Below are 24,728 nucleotides of genomic sequence, written 5' to 3'. Positions count from 1 at the left end.
GAGCACTGAGCTTTGCTCAAGTGATCATCCAGGTTCAGAGAGACCAGTGTGAACAGAGACGACCCCCACCCTTGCTCCCTCCAGGCAGCCTGACATAGCAGGGGACTGCTTTTAGGCTTGTTTTCTTCCCCAGATGTTGAATAAATGGTCTCTTTGCAAACCTGCTTTGGCCAGAAGATTTTATTTAAAGGAAAATTTGATGCTAAAAATGTTAGATGACCCTGAAACTGTCTCATCGTTACCTACCTGGTTCCAGGTCTGTCTGGCCCTCTTTTAAACTGCCTAGAAGTCTTCCAAAAGTATTTACTCTTTTTATCCCCGAGGACCAATCAGTTAGCAACCACAATGCCAAGCAGCCTCTTTCTTTCCAGTTGATGTCCCTTTTTTGTTTCAGGCCTCCTTGGCCACAACTGCCCCAAGCCCACCTGCTCAAGGCCTTTGGCGTGAGTGTCACTGTGTGTCACTGTGTCTTCACATCCAGATGGCTATGTTCTCTGGTTCAACCAGGAATGATATTTTTTGCTTTACAACATATTCGAAATGTGTCCTACCAATTAATCTTCCATTAAGCCTTCTAATAGTTAACATACAAAAATGTACATATACCATTTTTTCATTATAAAGGCCAAATAAATACATTGTAGAACATATTTTGTGAATTTAGAAAGCATAAAGAGAAAAAATTGTGAGTAGTTCCACCCTCCCTCACCCCAGCAAGAACTCATGTTCACAAATATCCTCCCAGTGTTTTCTCCTTTTTAAATTCAACTTGATTTGCCTCAAAGTCATATGTCAAAGAGCACTAAAACCACAACAAAGAAAAGCAGACACCTGCTACACCCTGGCTCCTGCATCATAGAGCAGCCACTTCTGGCTTTTTCTGTTTCTGGTTATATTTAGACTTTTAAAGGACTCAAGGTACTATGAAGAATCATTGCAAGCATAGATAGATGGAAGTTAATGAAGAACAAAATTCATACTCATTTCAGTATTTGTATCTTTGTTTATCTAATTCTTATTCCTATTATGTTTGGCTGGTAGGAAAAAGCCAAGGTGAGAAGTATGCTATTATCTAGCACTTATCTAGCACTAGCTTTACTACAAGGCAACATTTTCTCAACAATTGCATAGGCTGGATACTATTGTTATCCCATTTTTGTGAGCCTTAGACAGTTAATGGGCCAGCTAAGCCAAATACTAAGGAGGTAAAGAAATATTAATACTGAAATGTGGCATACTTGTAAGTATTTGAAAGGAGACATAAAGCGAGGTTAGGGGATCAAGGAATACCAGTGGAGCATGCTGGTGTGGCTAGTTTACAGGATTCGGTTATGAAATGTGTGTTGCTCTGGGACCACTTAGCATTGCAGCAGGGGCCTGGAGGATGATAATGGGCCAGCTACCAAAGACACAGGCTGGGGTTTCCAAGCCAAGGGAAGAAGAGATGTGATGGGCTAAGTGCACGTGAGAGCCACCAGAAGTCCCTATGGCTGAGGCGTGATGAGGGGCTCCAGAAAGATAAGAAGTCTTCTGAGACTGAGAGTCTGGAACAGTTTGGGGAGAGTAGAACAGAAGCAGGGAGACCAAGGAAGAAGCTATCCATTGGAAGAGGGAGACACAACCTTGGCTTGGATAGTGGCTGATGATGAGCAATGGTCAAACGTGGCATCGGTGTTGGGGATTTGCTGATGACTTGGCTCTTGGGTGTAGGAGAGGAATCAAGCTTTACCCCAGTGTTTCTGGTATGAACAGCAGGGTTCTGGAGGTGTCATTTACTGAGACAAGGAATACTGGGAGAGAAGTTGCTTCAGGTGGTGAAACCAATACTGCCATTTGGGACAAGTTGGGTAGAGATGCCTGATGAACATGAAAGAGAAGACAGAAAATAAAGCAGAATCTGCAAATCAGGGTTTCAAGAGTGATATCAGGGCTGGAGATAAAAGTTTTGGAGTTGAGGACAGAGATTATCTGAAACAAGGAGCATGGGTACAAATGTGAATGCAAATAAAGGAAGAAAACAGGGGACACAGAGCTGAACTCTGGGACACTCTAGTATTTAGAAGGTGTGAAGAGCAGGAAAAGACTTGGAGGAGTCTGAGAAGGGCAGAAAGAGATGGGAGGAGGATCAAGAGGGTGGGAGATCAAGCAAGAGCAGGAAAGCCGATGCATAAAGAAGACCAACTGGATGACAGGCAAGACCAGGAACTGGCCACCAGCCTGGGGAACATGGAAGCCATTATAACTGGGGCAAAAGTATTTTCTTCAGTCAGGTTGGTGAACATCTAACTGGAGAGGGCCCCAAAGATAATGAGAATTGATGAAGGAGAAGGTAAGCACAGACCACCTTTGACAAAATTTTATTATTAAGGGGAGTGGAGAAATGGGACTTTAAAAGACTGAGTGACAAAGAGATGTTTTCATAGATCACCTGGAAATATTGAGTATTTCATTTGTCCTCGGGAGTGACTCAACAGAGAGGAGGAAAGAGCTGCTGATAACACAGAGGAAACAAGAAGTTGTAGGAAATTTCAGGGAGAAGTGTTGAAAGGATTCAGGAACAATGGGCTCGTGGGCCATGGAATAGGATGAGGGCAGCCATGCTGTGTGGTCACAGATGCAGTAAGAAGAGAGTGGATTTGGTGGCAGGAGGATGAGGACATTTTTTTGTGTTTTCTTGCATGTTCTCTGGGTGGAGTGAGAAGTGGGGTCATCAGTGGAGCATGAGGAAGAGTTGGAGCTTAGAGAATAAAAGGGAGGAGGGGCAGAGGGGAGGAGAACAGAAAAGAGGAAGGAGGAAAGGAGTGAGGTGGGTCTTGAGGTAAGTGGGGTGGGGGGCTGCAAAATGACCATGGCCAGGCGCTCTGGTGGCCAGAATGCTGCAAGGTGACTTAGGACATGTGGCAATGAATTTACAGTGAGACCAGAGGTCAGCATCATTGCTTATTTTTCTCTAGCCAAGTTCAGCTGCCCTGTGGAGGTGTGGAGTTGATTGAAATGGATGGGGTGGTCAGGAAAGTAACCTGGAAGGAGACAGGAAGTGCAAATAGAATATCTTGGGAGCCCATGGAATCTAAGCCAGGGACAAAGGAAAGTGTGAACATTGCGGAGATGGAGAATGAAAAGTAGTTGGTGGCTGCAGATGCTAAAAGGGTCATAGGCTGCTGGGGTGAGGGTACTTCACAGATGCTGGGATTTTTTCCTGGGGAGGGGGATGGGAAATGACACAGCCACCACTTGAGAGGGCAGCAGGGGTGTGGGGAGCATATGTTCATGGATAGTCCAGTGTCAGAGGAAGAAGAAGGGGTGGACAATGCATACAGGGGATCTTGCTGATAGCAGACCATGAGTTAAAGGGGGGAAAGGAATGGGAAGCAGGTGGAAGAAAGGTGGGATATTGGGGCAGATTACTGGCTATCCTGAATCTTTAAATGCTAATGGTCCAGTAACAATAGATGACCAGTAACAACAGTGTCTTGAGCAATGCAGTCGTGGTGACTGAGTTGATGAGGGGAGGAAGATATAAATCCTCCTCCGGGAAAGGCAGGAGGGTGGCATGGTAGGTAAGGGGTAGGTGTCAGGGTAGGAGGAGAAAATGTCTCCATGAGAACTTGTGCATTTCCCTTAAATCCTCTGTCATGTGGCGGCAAGCATAGGGAAGGGGCAGTCTCACAAAAGCAAGTGCAGGACAGGAACTATTTCAAAAGTATATGCATTCACAAAAGTGTATTCGTGTACCATCACAATTTGAAAAATTGTTTAAAAAATAGATTCCTTTCTTTTGAAGGTAAAGCTTTGTTGGCCACAAAACACCCTTGGGGTATGATCAACAGAGGCAGGTCACGTCATGTTTGTTCTACAATTTGGAAGATACGCAGTGGGGTGGCACACAGTGGCTCAGGAAACAGCTCTAATCAAAACGTTGGCTTCGTTGGTCATGAATAAGTCATGATGCTCCACACGTCACTTAAGGTAAATAAAGTATTTCCCAGTAAGAACATCAGCTAACACTTCGTATGTTTCAAGACCAAAGGAGACATCAGAGAAAAATGTGGCACAGTTCAAGATCTGGTTTGGTCTTACTTGGTGAGATAGCAATGGATTATTCAACATCTCTTGTGCAGATGACTGGAGCTCCGTTGGGCTCAGTGCTTTGGATTCCATGATACTTAGATTACAACGGGACCATGGAGGTACTTACATCTCAGGAAACACCAGGAAAGCGCATCTGAAACTGCTTCCTCAGGAAGAAACTCTTGTAAGGATGCACCAAAAAAAGCTTTCAAATCCCTCCTAAGACCCAATTCTGGGATTGGAAAGGTGACAGAGATGTGGCCTTTCAGGGAAACCGTCTGTGGGTGGTGGGATTAGCACACACTTGAGGAGGATGAGGAGTGTGTTTAGAGGCACCGAGAATCCCATCCTGGTCCTGCCACCTCTGCCCACGGCCCACGACTGTACGCACAGGAGCACAGACACTGAATGGAGGTGGGGGAGCAAGCTTAGGGAACAGGGTGAGTGTAAACCCAATGACGGCTCTTGATTCAAGTAGTTTCCTGAGCCACTGCTGGAGCAAGGAGAGGCGACCTGGTTACAGCTCAGGTCTATCTTCTCTCTCATTCACTGATCCAGAGCGAGAGGTGCCATGACTAAAACATGGGACTCTCATATTGCTACATTCAACCACGTCTAGTAGGGATCCCACAGTTTTAGCTTTGATGGCAGGAACTTCCCAAAGTCATGGAACACAATGCATCAGATGCTAGAGATGAGGGTACAGGTCAATCAGTAAGTTACGTTGAATGATGAATTACCTTGAGGACACATCTCATGACCCTCCAGATTTAGTATATGAAGTTTTTTTTTTTTAATTAGAAAACTAACATTTTTTTTTCTGAAAAAAAAAAGTTTCCAAAGAAGAAGGGAAATGAAGATATATTTTCTTTGGGAAGTTATTGCAAAGCTGACATTCCTTTTATACAAATAGCCATGTATGTATTTGTTATCTAGCTAGCTTGCAATCAATTTATTGTCCATTTACTTCTCAGAGTCACTCAGGAAGGCTTGAAAGTCGTGTACATAAATATGCACAACTTGGGCACCTGTCTTTTACATCACTTGCCTCTTAGGTCACTATTTTTTCATCTTAAAATTTTAACTCCCTGTAGACCAGGAATTTTTCCTGAAGTTTAGTTTATCAGGTGCTCGACCACAGTCCCCATTCACATCACCCCTTTGCCTTCTAGGGGTTCGATAAGAAACCTCAAGGAGGACAAACAGAATGAGGAAGAGCCACGGCATCTAGGGAAGGGCCGTTAATCCTTAATATTGATGATAAGGGACTCTTTTAATGTCTGTCTTTTGCCTCCAGCAGAATGACCGAGAAGTTGTGCCCTTTCGCTCCAGACCCAGCCAAGCTGTCAAAAAGGTGATATGATATCTGTGCCTCAAATTGGTTTTTATTTTTAACACATTAAACTTAAAACTGGAGGTTGTTAAATTGTTCCAAGTAGATAGAGATAGAAACCTGAAAGAGAAGAGGAGTTCAAAGTCATTGAACTTTAAATTGCCGCCAGGAATAATCTGATTTTCTTTATCTTCTCCTTTTACTGTCCTTCTACCAATTTCAGTCTCTGTGTTAAAGTTCCCAGCCTGTTTCTTTATGAAACTGTATTATTCCCCAAAGTTACTGTCATCTGGTTCTGTACTTTCCATGGTCCAGACCTCCTGAGTATCTGGGCAACGTTCTTCATGGGCTCGAAAGTAGTCTTCGCCATACGTGCACCTAGTCGTCACTCCATTTAGCTTCTATGAATCTTCCCCTTAAGTATTTGGAGGTCTCCAATGCATAGCAATATTAAGTTTATGACAATTCTGTAAATACCTCCTAGAAGACTGTCCGACTACAGAGACTTCCACTAACAGATTTCAGATGAAGGGACTAAGTAGCTTCCAGGTTGGTCTACACGAGGATAGTGTAATGCACACTTGCCCCCCAGCTTCTTATTCCGGAAAGTGTGCGGGACACCCAGCACAGACCAGCACTTGAATGAGTTAGGTCTGTGCACCAGGGCTAGGGCTCTCGCTCTTTGTCAAGGTTGAACACTGATTTCACCTGGGGTCGTCTGTCGCCCGGGAGCTGAGACGAGAAGGCCGCCAGGAATCAGCTCCTTTGCCCGGGTCTACGTGAGTGTCGCAATTCCTGGCAAGCCCTGCCTCCGTTTCTTTTCCATAAGTTAAGGGCAAAAATGCCCCATCAGCTTGGGCGGTTTTCAAAATAGTAATGCCTGGGCCTCGGGCCCTGAGATTCCCATGTAAGTTGTTCGGAGTAGGGCCTGGGCATTGGTATTTTCAAGAGCCCACTGGGTGATGTAAATGAAAAGCTGGGCAGCGAGCTGCTGGTCTGAAGTCTCTGCGCACAGGCTGTGGTGACTAGTAGGGATACAAATACGTTTTCAGGTGTTAAATCCTAGGAGGCCCTGAATGTCTGACTCCACTGGGGAATGTCAACTGAGGCCTTCTCAAGGTTGACTTCTGCAGGATCAACAACAGGTCCCAACCTCAGAGCCGAGAGGTGCCACACATACATCGAACCCAATCACACCCGATTACCCAGCAAACACGGGCTTTGTGATCCAGTTTCACACGTCTGCACCTCTGCACAACCCGGCACAGCTCCTTCCTCCCCTCTTCCCATCAGATCTTATGCATCCTGCACACTTGTGTGTGAGGTAAACAGGAGGCAGGCAGGGCACGCCCATTAAATCACTACTGCTGAATGAATTACACCTCCAAGTTGGGGTGGGGGGCTTTAGCATTGATCTTCTAGATTATTTTGCTTCACTATGGACAGACGACTTTGACATCACACTACAGACGCTGTGGTCCCATCTCCCAGCTGTGAGGCAGGGCTGGGCCTTATTTATTTCTGAAGCCCTAGTCCCTGGCATAGTGCCTGCAGTACCAAGGAGCCTAATAAATGCTCGTTGGATCCAGTGATTTAAGGGGACTGCATTCATTATTGTAAACCAAAGTGATAATCAATGTCATGGGTGTTACAGCTAGCCTCTATAGTTCTTATACTCTATTGTCCTGCAACGAAGGAAAGTTATCAGATCTTTACGATATTTTTATTTTAGCTTAGAGCAACCTCATCAGTATCATCCTCTGCTGTTGGTATATCTGTCTTTTATGACATGCTTACCGCTGGGCTGAAGGCTGTGTTAGTTTAGGTAAAATGGGACTTTAAAAAAATGGCCTACGGCTTGCCTGCTCCATTTTAGATGCTAATTTCTTCTTCAGCTGCTGCTGTTTTAGTGTGAGGTATATTAAACAGCCTCCTCTTTAACCAGTCTTGTGGATAATTTGAAGCACCTTTAGACCTGACATATCTGGCCCCAGATGGGTGCTGAGTCCATTCGTGGCTCTTACAGCATGTACTGAGCCCACCCCCATCTCTACCGCTTCCCGCATCCTGCGGCGCAGAAAACACCAGCACCTGTGCACAGCGCATGCGCTCAGTTCTCCCCAAACACAAGGGCTCAGGAGAGCCGGAAGGGGAAACGGGAGGGCGCGTTGTGTTTTCCGTTAGTTAGCTTTGTCCCACTTTCCTTTAACGTTGGGTACAGAAGCCCATGCTTACTGGGGGAACGCGCTCCCCAGACGGAAGAGCTGGTTGCTGAATGGGTCCCCCTGGGGGACATTCCTGGGCAGGGAACACTGGTGTCCAGCGTCACTGTCCCAGGAAGAAAGTGGGATGCAGGGCACCCCAACAGGAAGTGTGGAGAGCAGGTTGCTAAGATGGAAGGAAGCTGAACCATGGCCGGGAGGGTGTTTGAAGATTTATCCCCTCATCTCCCAACTTCCAGGAAACATCCAGCTGAGCCCCTCGACCCCCTGGCCTCCATGCTGAATCAGAGAAGGACATGCAGAAGGACAGAAGGACACTGTTAGATGGAGGGGGATGAAAAGGATGGGGGCGAGAGGCTACTCCCTGTGTATACGACAGAGTTTTGATGGTGGAAAGGTAAATATCTCAGGGGCTGTTGGGAGGATTTGATGATTAGAGAGAGCGAAAGGGCTTGGGTACCCAGGTGGCTCAGTCGGTTTAGTGTCCGACTTCGGCTCAGGTCATGATCTCACGGTTCATGAACTCTGAGCCCTGCATTGGGCTCTGCGCTGACAGTTCAGAGCCTGGAGCCTGCTTTGGATTCTGTGTCTCCCTTCCTCTCTCTCTGCCACTCCCCCACTCATGCACTGTCTCTCTCAAAAATGAATAAACTTCCAAAAAATTAAAAAAAAAGAAAGAGCAAAAGGGGTTAAATACCAAATCCTCAGGTACATGCTCAGGAGATGACATGAAAGGAAATGGAATTTCGCCTAAATGCCCTAGAAGTCTCTGCTCTCTGGAAGAAGGCACCCTTTGGAAACCAGACAGCAACAGGCAAAGGAGGATGGAGTGAGAGAGCACCCAATGTATGGGAAGTTAAATGGTGATGTTCCTATTTACAGCTCCATTTTCCAAGTGGTTTTTGCAAGTCTTCTCTTCCGTACTTAGAATTTAGATTTAACAAATCTTTTCTGAGGCTAAGTGACATCTCTGACTTGGACAGAAGCTTCAATCAAGAATTCACCCCGAATATGGAAAACAGTTGTTATTTCCACTGAGAGAGATCTCAGGGGGAACCCCAATATGTATCTATGATCATTGGCGTTTTCCCTCCCTTTTGAAAACAGCTCTGGAACTTCCTTAATCTGATGAGATTTTCTTGGCCTCTAAACAAGGATTACTCAGTAGGCACACAGACTGATTCTGAAGTAACAAATACAAGTTTTTCGGTTAGCTGTCCTTGAAGGCTCTCAGTCCATAAAGCTTGTCAATTCTACTTTGCTTTGAGTGACCTGAGATAGAAAGGAAGTGTGGTAGAAACCCTTTGGGCTTTTAGCAACCCACGCTCATCCACTCATTCGAACTGGGACACGTGCAGCTTGTTTCCTGCCTGCGCTAACAGGACTTCTGCATCAGGAGCCTATTTTTCAGATGAATGGCAAAATGTCGATTGTTGACATCCTTTGAAAAAGGTAACCAGCTAAGATATTATGACCCACTTATGAAAAACTTGATTGCTCGAAATCGTGCCAGTTTTCCAGTCGTTTTTAGTGGAATAAACCTGTCAATGTAATCACATGAAGCAGAGAGAGAAGAGATTCCAAATTAGCGATAGTTATACATACGCACTTCTTATTTCAATAAAAGGTATTATGTAGAAAAAAAGGGAAACAGGGTATTCACAGTGGGTGTGATTGAAGCCCAAGCCAGAGTCTGCATGTCAATGAAATCTCAGCTTCCCTTTGCGGTAATAAAACATGCTTCCATCTCTTTTTAAGGTAAAGTGTTTGTTAAAGATTCATTAAAACTAATTCCATCAACAATTCTACAACAAAATCTAGTAGAGTTAAATATTTAAACTAAATCTTAAGGGCCAAAAGGGAGTATTTGCAGTTTAATACAGAAATAAATACCACCTGACATACCAGTTGCTTTCATTAGTTTGTTTCAGCTCTGGTGCTTCTAATGGAATTTAATTAAATTGATTTTGATACTTAAAGGTACAGTAAACACAGAGATGCCTCTTGGTTAGTACAGATTTCCCTCACTATCCGAAAGTTCCCTTGAGGTCACTTTTCTCTTACGAAGGACCTACCTTAGGGCCTGTTTTCACTAACTGGAAGAAATCCAAAGAGGACTTTTGCTTTTATAAAATGGTAATTCTTCCTTCACTTCACCTGATCTCAGTTTGTAAAAGGTTTTATAGGAGCCCTCTACTTTCAAATATTGGGGGAAACCCATGCCATCTTTTTAAAAGCAAATACCAAGTAAATCTATTTCAGGAATTCAATTTACTGCCATGGGTCTAATTGTAAAGAATCATTCTCACTAGAAGATTCAACAAGTTGGAAGGAAATGCATAGAATTTGGTCAAAGAAAGCATGCCATTGTTAACTACCATTAGTTAGCTGGTACCAACAAAATGCAGGAAAAATGCTTGGGAAGTTGAAATAAGATCAGTTCAGTTCTTTTGTTTCCCTGGTGTGCCTTCTGAGGCCTTAAAACAAAGACGTGGTGAGGTAGGTGATCTTTCACAATGTTCTCTGGGTTCCAGTTAGTGATTCAAAATCAAGTTTGGGGTGAACTGAAGAAAGTCCAGTGTTTAAGTTTGACGAATTCAAATGTCTCATTTGTAGCATGCCCCATTCTGACATCTGAAAGCCATGACATTTACATCTGTACTCATCAGTGATCAGCAAGTTCAAAGCTCAGCCCGGGTCTCAACCTTGACATCTTCCCCTCCCACCCTACTGGAAAGTGCTGCAGATCGAGGACATAAAAGCAGAGTCACTGAATGTGTCCTCTGCTGAGCTTCACCTCTGAAGCAGGGACATTGTTGGATTTATTTAATAAACATTAGTAAGTGCCCGATGCTGTTCTGGGCACAGGGGCTAAAACAGAGGGAGGTAGGAATGGTTCTTGAGGGGGAGATGAATATTTAAGATATGATTGCATCCATTACTTTTCTGGTAAGAGCCATGAAGAAAAAGTACAAGTAATTATAAGGGTCTTTGCTAGCTGTGAAGGGTTGGAAAGAGTCAGGGAAATTTCCCTGAGGAAGTGACCATTAAACTGAGTTGGAAATAGATAGGTGTGGTAGGAGAGGAGGGACGGCAGTCTTTGCTGAGGAATGAACCCGTGCCCATGCAGCACAAAGGCCCTGTGGTTGGCACAGCTTTGTGCCTGTAAGGAAGAGCAGAGATGGGGAACTAGGAGGCCAATGTGGCTGAAAGCGACTGAGAAGAGGTGGAGAGAAGTGAGAGAGACGAGTAAGGCTTTTTCCAGAGAGATACTGGAAGCTACTGATGAGTTTTAAATCAGGAACACTTACAAGGTTAGACCTGGATTTATAAAACTGTATTCTGAATGCTTAATGGACAAAAGACTGAAGATGGTAAAGTAGATTCCACAAAACCAATCAGGCAGCAACTGGACCAGGACTAGTGACAGATGATGATGGAGGTGAAATGGGAGAGGTAGCTGGACTTGAGAGAGATTTAGAAAATAAACTCTGCAGGGCTTGGTGGAAAGTATAGTGAAGATAAGGAAGAAAGACTTACACTGAGATAACTCAGATTTCTGAAAAGAACAACCGAGTGGGTTAGGTGCTCTTTACTGAGATGGGCGACAATGGAAGACCAACAGAATTGCGGGAGATATTGAGAGCGGCTTGTTGAATGTGTGGAATGTTAGAGCTTGTGATCTACTGAAGTGTAGAGGTCACATGGTCGTTGTGTATATAGGCTTTGAGTTCAAGATTGAAGACCATATAGAGAAATAAATGTAGATCCAATGGCATTCAAATGTATTTTTAAAGCACAGGAGCAGAAGAGATCATCTATAATAGAAGGAATAGAGAGAAAAGCAAAGGTGCCTCAGGGAAGGCCAGTAGCCTGCAAAAAAGACTGAGATGGAGTGGCTTGGGAGAAAAACCAGGCAGGAGGGAGTGGGGGCAGAGAAGCCCAGAGGGGATCATGCAAGGGAGGAGGATATGGTCAGGACTACTAACTGCTCTTCAAATTCATTTCTTTTTGTTCCTGGACACACCTGGCCCCCACGCTATGGCTTGCCTTGCAGCTTCATATGGCCGTATGCTGGGGATCTAGCCAATGGAGGGTGGGAGGGGGTGGGGATGTGCCATTGCCAGTATGATGGCAGGTCTTACAGATGGTAGGACTCTGGGCTCTGGAATTTCCACAAAGAGAAGAGCTGATCTGTCCATGTGAACACCTGTCCAGAATGGTTGCAGGAACAGGAAAATAAACAGGCAGAAGATGGAGGAGGGTGGGCAGGAAAGGACATTTCTTATTTTTAAGACAGAGGTACAAAGAGAATGTGTCCCTACAGACGAGGAATAACCAGTGTGAGAGGAGGAAGAAACAAGAGGAAAATCAACACAGTAAGCTTCTCACTCAAAGAAGATGATGTAACAAGAAGCATGGATATTAAGTAAGAAAAAAATAGTTTGGAATAGGACTCAAGAAAGATAAGCATAAAATAAAACTAGCAAGAAATCATGGCTAGAATGCCATGATGTATTTGGAACGGTTAATCCAATATATAGATATTCACTTCTGTATTTCTCCTAAAACAGAACTTGGGAAAGAGTAGGTACTCAATAAACATGTGTTGGATGGGTAAATAAAGTCACCAGGGATGGCTATTCACTAACAGGAGTATGAGGATGGCACCAAGAGGAATCGCATGTTGTTGAACAAGGAGGGAGAGACAATGAAGGCTATTACAGTATAGACTGGCACAGAGAAAAAAGAAATTGATGTGTATTTTATATTTTTGATGCTGCATATTTTAGCTTCAACACAGGGGGCTGCTGACAGCCTGTCAGGGGCACCATGCTTCAATGAAACAAGGAGCAGCAACAGGAAACATGTGAGGTGCATCTATGTCCCACGACCTCCTCACTTCTTCCCCAGGGTGCTGCTAATATACCTTACGCCGCTCAAGTGACAAGAAGTGTCTGAAAAGTTATAGTTCTTCCTCATTCCTCACTGAGCTGGTCTCTCTGCATGGACCAAGGAGTCATGGACTTGAGACAGTTTTCATAATTGAAGCCAACTGGAAATGACTGTAGGAGGATTTTCAGTTTAGTGAAAGCACCGGGGGATCTTCTCAAGAATGTGGTTTTTATAAAAACTGGCCTCCAATACCAAAAGGCCATTGGTGTTGGTGCCCACATCATGTGAGTGTTGTGGGCCTAAGCATCTCGGTAGCCTTCTCTTTCATTTCCCACTTTGCAATAAAAACTCTGTTTTTCAATTAACCCTTGTTCTCAGTTCCCCTGCAGGGAGGTATGGCCATGTGACTAAGATCTGAGAATATTTAAGCTATGCCCTCCTTTGCTCTTTTCCTTTCCAGCTGCTTGGAATGGGGACACAGTGCTGGCAAATGATGGAGAATGAACAGAGGCAGTGAATACTGATAGAAGGAACCAGAAGCCCCGGTCTGGGAGGTGTGATGTCAGAACAGGATTGTTGCACTCTTATGTGAGACAAAAGACGAAATACAGTCTGCAGGATTAGCACATGTCTCACATCCAGAATCTACAAGATCAGGCTGAGAAATCACTAGAGGGCAGAAGAGCTTGCAAGTGGAGAGAGCTTCCTTGGAGATGGTGGATGTGCTGCGTATTCCTGAAGCCTGGAGTGAACTACCCATTCAGCTTGCCCATGGGCTCTTGGGGGGGGCGGGGGGTGGTTTGCAGGGACTGGTGTCTTCAGTGGATACACAGACTCAGCAGCAGGGGTGGACTGATAATGGAGCTCAGACAGCTTAGGTTCCAGCCTATCCACTGCCTGGGTCCCTTCCAAGACCTTTACAGAAATGTTTACTCACAAGTATATCCTTCTTAAACGAGATGTCCCAAACTACCAATGTTACAAAGGCACAAAATCTGCACCCACCCAGACTTCTGTGCAGTGGAGTGGCAGAAGCCTGAGGCTGATGGAGATCAGTTATCTAGGTCCCGGCTGGGGGCCCTCAGTTGGGAGGTGGTACTTCTGAGCAAACCACATCACTGCTCCCATGAGAGAAGGAACTAGAACATGGGCATCTTGTGAAAGCAGAATGGACCAATGCCAGGCTACAACTGCACTGGCCAGGCTTGGCTATGCTTTCCTGTCTTCTTCCTTCCCTTTCAGAGCCTGGTGGGTGGATGGGGTTGGGAAGAGGGGAAGGAACATCTTCGGGGAGGGAGAGATAGGAAAGGGGAAGAAACTGATCACACTCTTTCTGTTCGAGCAGTTAAGCCCCTCAGAGACAAAAATAACATCATCCCAACTACTGTCATTCACTGAAAAAGAGGGGGTAAGTTTCCGCTAATTGCTTAAAGTAAGAAACAAGAATGGCTGTAGACTCACATTAAACTTAGTGAGTTTTCTGGTTCCTGATTCAATCCCTTTCCTCTGCCTTTTGTCTCTGGGGTATTTTTGTAGGTTTTGATTTAAAATATTATGGGTAAAGCCTTGTGAAAGAGTGGAGGCACAGAGGAAACATTCGTTTTGGGATCTGGTCTGCAGGATTTCCTGACATGGACATCCATCCCAGCAATAGCGATAACTTAGTCACTTCTTGTTTAGCAACTGCCATGTGCATCGATTTCCACTTTTGCACAATTGATTTTTGCTTCTGTTCCCATTTGTGCCTTTGTTTTTGGACAGATATCATATGATGAGTGTCTGAGAAGTGTCTCAGAGAGGTCAGGGGACCTCATGAAGGAAGACCTTATTTGTCGATATAAACATCAACAAGCAAATGCCTGGATTTATGGAGGAGACAGTATCATAGCTGAGTTTAACCTCCGCCTTTTTGTTTCTTGCCCCAACTTGACATCAAGTGATTTAGGAAAGAAAGAACCTGAGGAGTTATCATTGTAAGTCTTGAGGACACTGGGCTTGGGTTGTTTTAGAATCTGGCCGAAAGTCCTTATGTCCTTCCAGTCATCTCTTGGTGAAGAATTTTCCAGCACAGTAGAAAGATTAATAAATTCCTGGTAAGCAATTCCTTGATAGAAATGACAGCTCTACATTCAGTAGTTTAATTTATGTCTATAGAGGATTTACTGCTTTTCCATCAACATCTTAGATACTTGCAAAGCAAAAATCTATTAATTCTCAAAATGGCAACATGCGAAAGCCCTTCTTACTGTAAAGCTTAAAGATCAAAATTTTGAAATTTTGACAATGTTGTGGTTTTTTTCCTTGACAATATTTCAAAACCTTTTTCCAGTTCTCACTGGGATCCAGCACTGCTTTTTTAAATGCCAAGCGGATGAGGATGATGAGCCCATGACTTCCGTTTGCATCAAAGGGACCATGGGCTCATCTGTGCACTGTGGCCTTCCTAAAGCAGTGAAAGGCAACATAAGGGCTGTGTCCACTCTTTCATCCTCTATGGTCTGGATATTGGAGGAAATCTGCAGGCATCCCTCACCCATCCATAATTACTTATTGATTTCCTGTTCTGTGAGTGCAGTGGTGGCAAGAGCCAATGAAATGAACACAGCAGCAGTAAGAAAAGGGAGCCCTGTGTGAGATGGGCCGTGAAGGGCATGACTCCAATCCTCCCCAAGCTCATTAGTCACTGGCTGAACAGTGCGTGCAACCTGAGAGTCTATCTTCTTGACAATAAAAGGAAGGACATTTAAAGATTAGTTTTATGTTTTGTTTCTCTCATCCCAATGGCAAGAATGAATACAATATCTCTATCCAGAGAAAAATGACCTTACTCGGTTTCAAGCACAAACAGTTGGGCAATCTTTGAGACACAAGCTCATTGTGAAAGATACTGATGTTTCTGGGTGGGGACCACTATAGGAGTACAGCTGTAAAAACACTGGGTGGTGAATATTAGTGGAAAGAATTAGTCTGGTTTCTAACCCAGATGATGGTCAACAGGAGTGTGATTCTGACATCTGATCTGGCTTTGATTTGACTCCTGCATTTATGAACCAAGGATTTTAATTCACTCATGGACAGGTTGAGTGGATGCTGTTCTCTCTGGAGCCTTTTGAATTCTTAGAGCAAACTAATAAGCCTCAGTATCATAAACTAAACACTGGAAAAACTGTGACCCCCTACTTGACAAGAGGGACTGCTCTCTCCCTTTCCACAGTCTGTTTTAAGAGCCCACCATGTTTTCTCAGCAGGAAGTCCATGGAGAAGTGAAGGAATGAAAGAGCAGAGGTACATTCCTCTCATTCCTGATCTTCATCTTTCTATACCCAATACTCAGAGGCCTTTTCACTGTGGTGCCCTGAGCCTTCCTGCAACCTCTGCTCCATCTCAGGATACATCTGTGGCTCAGAAGACGGAGTGGGTCCAGTGTACCTGGAAATCCATGAACTCTCATTGAGTAATTACCCTGAAGAGGGTCCCCCTAGCATCACACAATGGCCTGGGGTGACTCTGGGTTGCTAGTGAAGCTTTTCTCGGAATCCTCTTGGCTAGCCTTTGTGGGGCAGAGTGGCCTTACCATCTGAGTCCCATTGAGACCCAGAGACCAGCACGCGGGCCTGGAGGTGCAGATGAATGCTCAGGAGTAGCAGAGAGCTGCAGTGCTGAGCTGGAGATCTAGGAAGGAGTCCCACATAAGACCGATGTCATGGCAGGTAGCCGGGAACCTCCTGGCTGGCAACCTGACGGAGGGACCAACCACAGTGAAGCTGGGAAATGCCAGCCAGTGAAACATTCAGGCTTGCTCATTGCAATTCCTGATTAAGAGGTCATTTTGCCCCAACATGAGAGCAAACATGAAGATCTCCTTGGCAGTTTAATGATTGAATATTAACATCGAACTGTTCAACTATAATTGAAGAAGAAAGATTTAGATCCAAAGCCTAAAAATGATGTGCTAAATCTTGTTCATATCTGAGTCCCAGTGATAAACAAGCTTACATTTTAAGTGACCACTAGGTAAATAACACTTAAAGGCAAAACAGTCCATGTACATTTTAAAACTCTATTCTGTTACTGATTTTGTGTTCAGGAAGATCCAGCAAATTAGTCTTGGACCTAATGCCTCATGAAGACCAATAAAACAATGATCTTTACTGGCTAGGAATGAGATAAATTCCAATTTTCTATGTCATTAAGCCGAGGGTTGCATTCAAAGCCTTTAGACACTGGCAGCCAAGAGGGGAAATCTAGAAGTTTGGAGAACAGAGTAATCAAAGTAGTTCAAGTAAACTAAGAACCTCAGTTTTTAAGAAAGTTAAACCATCTGCTTTATTTTTGCCAGAGGGATAGATAGGATTTATTTCATTTTCTTTATTCCTATTTTCCAGCACATAGTAGTGCAGCCTGTTTCAGGCAATGTTTGCTCATTTTTCATGTAATTCAGAATTTTGCTCTTTAGGAGTTGACATTTAAAAAATAATTTTAATGTTTATTTTTGAGAGAGTGAGACAGAGATACAAAGCATGAGTGGGGGAGGGGCAAAGAGAGAAGGAGACACAGAATCTGAAGCAGGTTTTAGCCTCTGAGCTGCCATCATGGAGCCCGATGTGGGGCTTGGACCCACAAACTGTGAGATCATGACCTGAGCTGAAGTTGGATGCTTAATCACCTGAGCCACCCAGGTGCCCCAGGAGTTGATATTTTAATTTTACTAGAGTCAGAGGCAAGTTTCATTGCAATTTCTGTTAAGAAATGACTTGTGATAGAAGTTCCCAATGCAAACCCTCCCACAATTAATATTTGAACCAAGCAAGAAAATTGTTTTCTATAAAAGAACAAATAAATCTGGGGCATGTGGGTGGTTCAATTGGCTAAAGCATCCAACTCTTGGTTTCAGCTCAGGTCATGATCTCATGGTTTGTGGGATTGAGTCCTGCACTGGGCTCTGCACTGACAATGTGGAGCCTGTTTGGGATTCTCTCCCTCTCTCTCAAAATAAACATTTATTTTAAAAAAGTACAAACAAATCTTATATAGACATTAAAATATCACAGCACCTTCTGCTGCAACATGGTTAGCTATCAACTCAAACTATTCATAATGCTTGAAAGTCTGAATTTAAATTTTTTTATTCATTCAAACAAATCTACCTTTGAATTATTTTCAATGATAAGGAATGACCTTAATTCAGCCCTGAAGAAGAGGTCAGAAGGATGATTTTCAGGGGAGGACAAATGAAGAAGATAAGGAGGGAAAGTAGGGTGGGGGGTGGAGCAGTGGTGGGGCATGGTCTGTGGAAAGGCTTGGGAGGGTGAGGAGAGAGGGAGGGAAAGTGACCTGAGGACACAGAAATTCAGTATAGCTGGAGGCTAAATGTGGGCAGAAGGCCAAGTGTTATCTGGGAAGCTAGGCTGAGGCCATTCTTAAAAGGTCCCATGGGCTGAACTAAGATGTTTGGCCTCCATCCGGAGGCAATGGGAGTCACTGGGAGGTATGGCTCCCAAGAGTCTTCTACTCAGATTTGCTTTTTAGAAAGTCTGCCTTGGCTGCCCTTTGGAGAATGGCCTGGAGAGAAGGCAGCCCAATGGTGGAGAACCCAGTGATGGGTCTGTGGCAATGATCCAAAAAAAAAAGAAGCCAGCTGTCTCTTGGCCATGACCATAGGAAGAAGTAGATGGAGGCAGAAGTGTGGGGCCTTCTGGTGGGTTGGATGCAGACACATGAAGGAGAGGAGAGAGCCAGGGAAAGTTCCTGGGTATGGGCGTAGGTGAGGGAGGGTGCAAGACGAGGAGTCAAACCCAGGAAGGTAGGCCAGTTTGAGATCTAGTTTTGTTTGTGGCATCTGAGTAGGTTATCTGGTAGGTGGCCAGATATACAAACAGACCCAGGAGAACCCTACGTATGGGTGGTAACTGAAGTCAGGGAAAGAGTCCAGACACCAGGAAGAGGCTGTGTGTGCAGTAAGAAAGATCTAGACACAGGACCTGGGGGACATCAACATTCAAGCATGAACAGGAAGATGAGCCTAAGAATGATGAAGAAGCAGCAATCAGACAACTGGAGGTGACTTAGAAGACGGTGATGACATAGGGGTCACCAGAAGAATATTTCTGTGTGTGATGCTATTTTACGACATCATTTTCAGGCTAAAAAACAAACAGGATCAGAGCAGGGCCTCTTATCAGGGAAAGATGGTATGCTATTTACTAAGTCAGGGCTTGAACTCATGTCTAAATTCCATGATCCTCTATCTAATATTAGTCTTCAGCACACATGACCTGCACACATACAGATTAGCACTAAATGAAAAAATAGCCTTCACCTCCCTTCTAAAACTGTGACAACTTACATTGTCGTGAATGGCCTCCCTGTAAAGCCTTGTGTAACCTGGTTTACTTATACTGTTAAAGTGTGAGCTGGGGCACCGGAGAGGCATCTCAGGGCCAGGAAGAGAGAGGGTAGGGAAACCAAGGGGGAAGAGAGCTATGAAAATGTGGAAGCCAATAATAATGATGATGGTGGCAATGATGATGGCCAAATGAAACACACTGGATCCAAACACCCAGCTGCCTGTGAACAGAATGGCAGAGAGGATTTTTTTCAGCCAAATGGCATGAACAATGAACAGTTTTAGAGCTCCCGTGGGTATATGACTTTCCAGTGTACAAAGCTCGTTGATGATTACTGTCCCATTGGGCACAATTGGCGCCCCTACCAGGCATGTGCATTGGTGCTTACTACATGGTTGAGAAAGCTAAGGGGCAGGATGGGACTGATGGGGAGATGCCCACTGTCTCCATCGAAAGATGTGAGGGGTCTTTTGATACCAGACTGCCACACAAACCAGAAGACAGGCATCAAGGGGACCTAGGCCTCTCAAACCTGTAGGGCCCTGAGGACATGTCCAGCTACCTAGAGAGATCATTCTGCCGGGTAGAACTGCACAGACCATTTTAAGAGGTTATTCACTTTTCTGGAGACTCTGCATTAGTAATGGCCGGTGACCAGTTTCAGATAATGGATATAAGACAACACCAACACATCTGTGAGCATTGACTGTGAGACCTAGTGAACGGAAGGTTGGCATGCTGTCCGCCCACAGGAAGGTGCCACAGGGCTGCTCAAAGTCAATTCCTACTTGATAGGCAGGCAGGTCTCAAGGGGCTTGCCTCATCATGCTGCTAGTCAGTGGCAAGCTGCACCCTGAATCTCTCCAGATGATTCTAAGTCCTGTGCTTTTTGTACTTCACCAGATAGAAGGATGAGTCTCCTCGGCACTAACTTGCTCCTGAACTTTATCGGCAGTTGAGTGCCCAGCAGCAGAGAAGCACAGTCTCACTCTTTCTTCTGCTTTAACTAAACTTGGAGGAATATCCTTATTTTGGGATGCCACCTTGCAGAAAGGATCCTGACCAATTTGCGTGCACATAGAAAAAAGAGAGAGAGTCATGTGCAGGTCATGGCAACACTGATATATTAGAACTGAGCATGTCCATGACCTCATGGAGATGGAATGGGTAGCTTCAAAAGCAGGAAGGCTATCATAAACAGAAAAATTAGACATTTCAGAGTGGCACTGGAGGGCAGAAGTTGCTGAGCAAGAGATTCTTACTTAATGCAAGTAAGAAGTTCTGAATAACCACAGCTACCCTAAAATGGAATAATATGCCTCATTAGACAGTGAATGCAATTGATATTAAATGTATTTGAACACAGGGAAATGACTACTGGAGCTGATATTGCCTTTCTTCTGCCAGTAAAATAACCACTTTCCTCCTGCCATAAAGTTCAGCAAGGATTGAGGCTGCTCCCTTTTCCCATCCTGCCTTGTCGCTGGGTGTGGCCATGCAACTGAGGTCTTGGTGCCGAGATCAGAGCAGGAGTTCAGCACTTTTTGTAGCCCTGCTTACACGGCCCTCATTGGCCCTCACTTCCTTTCTCTCTCTTCCTGTGTGCTGGCATGAGAGGTGGTCCAGGTAGGCAACTTTGCCTACTCAGGTAAGGACAACAGGGCAAAGCACAGCAACAAAATGGCTCCCAGAATCACCTGCTGGCCTGGGGCCACCTGCCTGCAGTTCCATGAGTGGGAAGGAGATACCTATTCAGGCGAGCTTCTTAACATTTTTAAGTCTTTCTGTTAGAACAGCATAGCCGGTATCCCACCCAGGATAACTAGGTCTGGGAGATGCCGTACAGATTAATAAGGCATTACATAAGGATTCGTAAACAATGATTTCTGCAATCTTGTAGGTCTATGTTTCCCCACCACCCCAATTTTGTCTCCTTTCTTCTCAAAACAGCTGTCCCCATGGTCCTCGCCAGGGTCAAACATAGCACACCATTGTCAGTGACCTCAATTTCTTAAAGTATGGAGGTTCAAAAAAGTCATTGACCTCCAGGTTCTCTTTCATGCCTATATCAGTTCTGCTCCTAAGGTTCACCTGCTTTTCCATAACCAATCAGCCTCTGTGATAAAGAAATTTTAAAGATCTATTTGTGGTTATCTAAACTTTAGAACTGGTTGTAAAAAAAAAAAAGGTGGTGTATGAGAAATGTGATAAAATTCTCCTGCAATTATTAATCTTCCTTTAGGGAAAAAGAGTCCAGGTCTCACTAGAGTTGAAGGTTCAGATAATACAAATATGTTTTGGCTTACAATGTATCAGGAACTAGACATAATTCTGTATTGGCCAACACACCCAGCTGGAAGAATATTCTGATTTATTAAACGTGTCTCTCTATGTAAAATAAAGTCGCTGGGCTAATGAAATGAGATTCCGGCCTCTGTGTCTGAGTCCTGGAAGGAAATTAGCCAGTGACAGATGGACCTTTAATTCTGTCTGATAGATATGCCATTTCAATTTCAATTCCCCTCTTGCTCTCCTCATGTTTTCCTCTTACGCATAATGCCTTTAAGTTTTACCTCCTGATTTATGCAAACTCCATGAATTCTTCAAGATTTTGCTCTATAAATTTCTTACCCCTAATTCATCCAGTAAATCTCAGTACATATTTCTAAAACTAATGAAGTTACCAGTAATTATTCCATATTTCATTTTTACCCACATTAGCTACTTCCCACATCTTAACGTTTTCTCTGAGACTCTTCTTTCTATAAGCTTACAATAGATGTTTAATAAACAGATTTGAAGCATGGAGAATTAAAAGATACGGATCAGACATTTTTTCAATGATATGTAAATTGTCAAGGAAGAACAAAAAGGAAATCTATTTCCCCACTGATTAAAAACAATTCATAAGCATGAGTGGATCTGGTCTTCTCACCAAAGGATTTTTCAAAAGAAAAGCTTTTGTGAATGTTGAGCTTTGCTATTATGATATTGAGCCTAAAGGTCCTCATTTCATTTCACAACTGCATAATTTGGAAATTATTAAGAACGGCTCCTTCTCGACCTTTTTAAATCATGGGTCAACTGAAAACATCAGCATCAGTTTCTCCAGCTCATCTTCCTTGCATGTCCTCGCATGAAACACATTTTAAAGCATCTTTAGCTCTTAGGTTTTAGCTCCATTAAATTCCTGTCAACACATTTTTCACCTTCATGAAAATAAAAAGACAATTACACTTTTTGAACCCTACTGACGACACAGAAAGAAGCGAAGATGGAAAACTCATACTAGTATTCAACAAATAACTTGTAGAGTCTCTAAAAAGCAGTTTCGCTTCGATGCACATAAGTAGGGAAAGGTGTATTTCAGCAAAGAAATGTTCAGGATCCAAGAGAAAGTGGAGTTTATTGGAGGCAGTAATATTTCATCAAGCTTCCGGAGCCACTGACTCAGAACGAGCAGCTCCCTTCTAATTTAGAGTGTGTTCTTCATGTCCAGCTGCCTGCTCAGCTGGAGGATCCTGCCCTGGGAGAGAATTCATTCGACTCCTGGAGGCGTCCAGGAAGGAACTAAGAAGGGATGCTGGGACGTGAATGTCAAGCAAAACAAAACGTCGCCCAAAACATTTGTGCCAAATATTTAGGAAAGAATATAATTAATCTACGACACTCCCCCAACACTGTGTTTTGCCATCTCTTGAAATATGTTTCAACTTAAACACACTTGCTCTTAGCAAATAGGAAAATCTTGAAAAAGAAATGTATAGGCTAACTTTGTAAACTCGAAGTGCAAAGTAATGAGAGCACACAGGAGATAGAAAGACCTTGGGGGAAGTCTATAAACAGGCTCTAACTTAGTAGGACCAGTTATTAAATATTTACTTTTTCCCACTGGCTTAGAAAAAGACACATTTCCCTCTGGCAACAGGGATCTTGCTCTCTGTGATGTGAACCTCTTGCCGCAGCCCCACATCCCCAACCCCTGAGGGGCAGGCTGGGGATGAAGGCAGCGGTGACTTTGGCTCCTTCTCCTCCTCCAGGCAGGTGTCCAGGAGGGTGTAAGGAGGTGCTCTCAGCAGTTGTTGAGGAAGCCCGTGCCCCCTGCCCCAGTCCTGTTTAGGCTCTCTGAATCCCGACCGAGATCAATGCCTCCACTACTCTCCCTGCAGATTAATGATGGTCTCCTCCCCTATCCATTCACTCAGATCTATTGTGGGGTCGTCGATCCTTTAAACTAGTCACATTTCCTGATCCAGGAACAATAAAAACAATGTCTGGGACACATTGCTAAAAAATTCTCCCCATTTAACCCCAAAATAATACACCTTTTATTTAGTCTTACTTGGAAATGAGGTATAGGTCAAAATGTTTAGATGTGACATTTTTCCCTTATGATTTTATTTTTGGAACCATTTGGGGGATGAACACCCTTGTGACACATACAATATGAACCCGCTCCTGCCTTCTGAGAGTGTGCTGGACAAGCCCAGCTCTGTCCCCTGATCTGTAGCCGGCATTAGGGGCCTCAGGCCTTTCCTGCCGGGCAGAAACTCAGTGACGGTCGGGTTCAGGCACATAGGGCAGGATGTGGGGTCTTCTCCTCGTTGCTCTTAGGCTGTGATGCTTCTCAGCTTCCTGAATTGCTTTTTACACTTTTTTCTGTCTTCTCTCCACCATTATTGTTGATGCCTATCTACGTTTTATTTTCTGTTTCTTTTTGGAAAAATCACTGAGTTCACTAATTTTTAGTCTATTGTACAATATGGAAGCTCACGAAAATAAGGTTATTTTCTTTTCTGCAGGACAATCTCGGGTAAGACCCTAGGAATATGGGTCTGTCTAATCCAGACGGTTCATGGATCTTAGCATGTATTCTGGGACACTGATTGACCCTTCTCTTCTGCTTCTTCCTTGATTGTCTTGCTTTAGTTGTGTTTCAATCACTCAGACTGTTGGACAAGTACTTTCCACATCTATGCTGCACTTTGTTATGACCAAATATTTTGTCTTTGGGCTCAGGGTCTGTGTGAACCAGGGGCCAAGAAGGTAAAGCAAATCTTACCTTTTTGTAGAGACTCCTCAGATCTCGGTACTGCCACATGCTGTTTAGGACCTGAGATGCGGCCTTGACCACTTTTGGAGAGTGTCTGATGAAGAGAAGACAAGTCACGTGAGATGGCGAGCGGGGTGGCTGGGCTTTAGATCGACACCGACTCCTCAGGATCCAGGCTTCAGATGGACACGAACTCATCAGGACCCAGCATTTGCAGAAATAAACATCCTTCTGCCCCCCTGGCTCTTTCCCTCTCAGCCCAGGGAGTACGAGGGATGGTCTACTGGTCTCCAACCTACTCGCATCAACAGCCCACAAGGGAGAGAGAGAGGAACACATTCAATTTGGCAAAGAATTTTCAGAATGCAAATGGAAGAGGAGAGCCTTGAGTCTGAATGCAGACTTAGTGTTTGACTATAGAGTGGAACAGAAAGAAGAGAAAAATAGAGATCAAGAAGGGCCAGATTCGGGAGTTTAATGGCAGTATTGTGCAATAACTGTGTAGTGAGAAGAAAAAAATATTCATTTTCTCAACTGAAGCATGAGAGCATATGCAGTGTGGGTTCTACATGCCTCCATTTGCCGATGGCACCACGCACAGGAGACTGGCAGCAGAGGAAGATGTGTACACACGTGTTCTCACATTTATATACAGGAACGCATAAGCGTTTATAAATAAAGCCCCGTGTACAATTAAAGTTCCATCCTGCAGACCATTTTTTTGAGCCATGGCTTTAAGATCGTTATGAAACAAACAATAGCTAAATAGTTTGACGTTTGGATCAGTGCCAACCCGTGTCTCAAAA

General features: G+C 44.1%; 1 protein-coding gene across 2 annotated transcripts in view; it reads right to left on the bottom strand.

Moving 5' to 3' along the window:
• Positions 1 to 24,728, bottom strand: part of LOC115293284 (catenin delta-2) — a 356,183-nt gene that overhangs the window by 20,320 nt on the left and 311,135 nt on the right. For both annotated transcript variants that reach the window (XM_029941072.1, XM_029941073.1), the window contains one exon: positions 23,932 to 24,016. In XM_029941072.1, coding sequence (XP_029796932.1) covers positions 23,932 to 24,016 — 85 coding nt within the window. The remainder of the gene's footprint in view (positions 1 to 23,931; positions 24,017 to 24,728) is intronic.

The sequence above is a fragment of the Suricata suricatta genome, chromosome 6, assembly GCF_006229205.1.
Source record: "Suricata suricatta isolate VVHF042 chromosome 6, meerkat_22Aug2017_6uvM2_HiC, whole genome shotgun sequence".
Classification (NCBI taxonomy): domain Eukaryota; kingdom Metazoa; phylum Chordata; class Mammalia; order Carnivora; family Herpestidae; genus Suricata; species Suricata suricatta.
The sequence above is the reverse complement of the archived record's forward strand: the minus strand, read 5'-3'. Positions and strand labels throughout refer to the sequence as shown.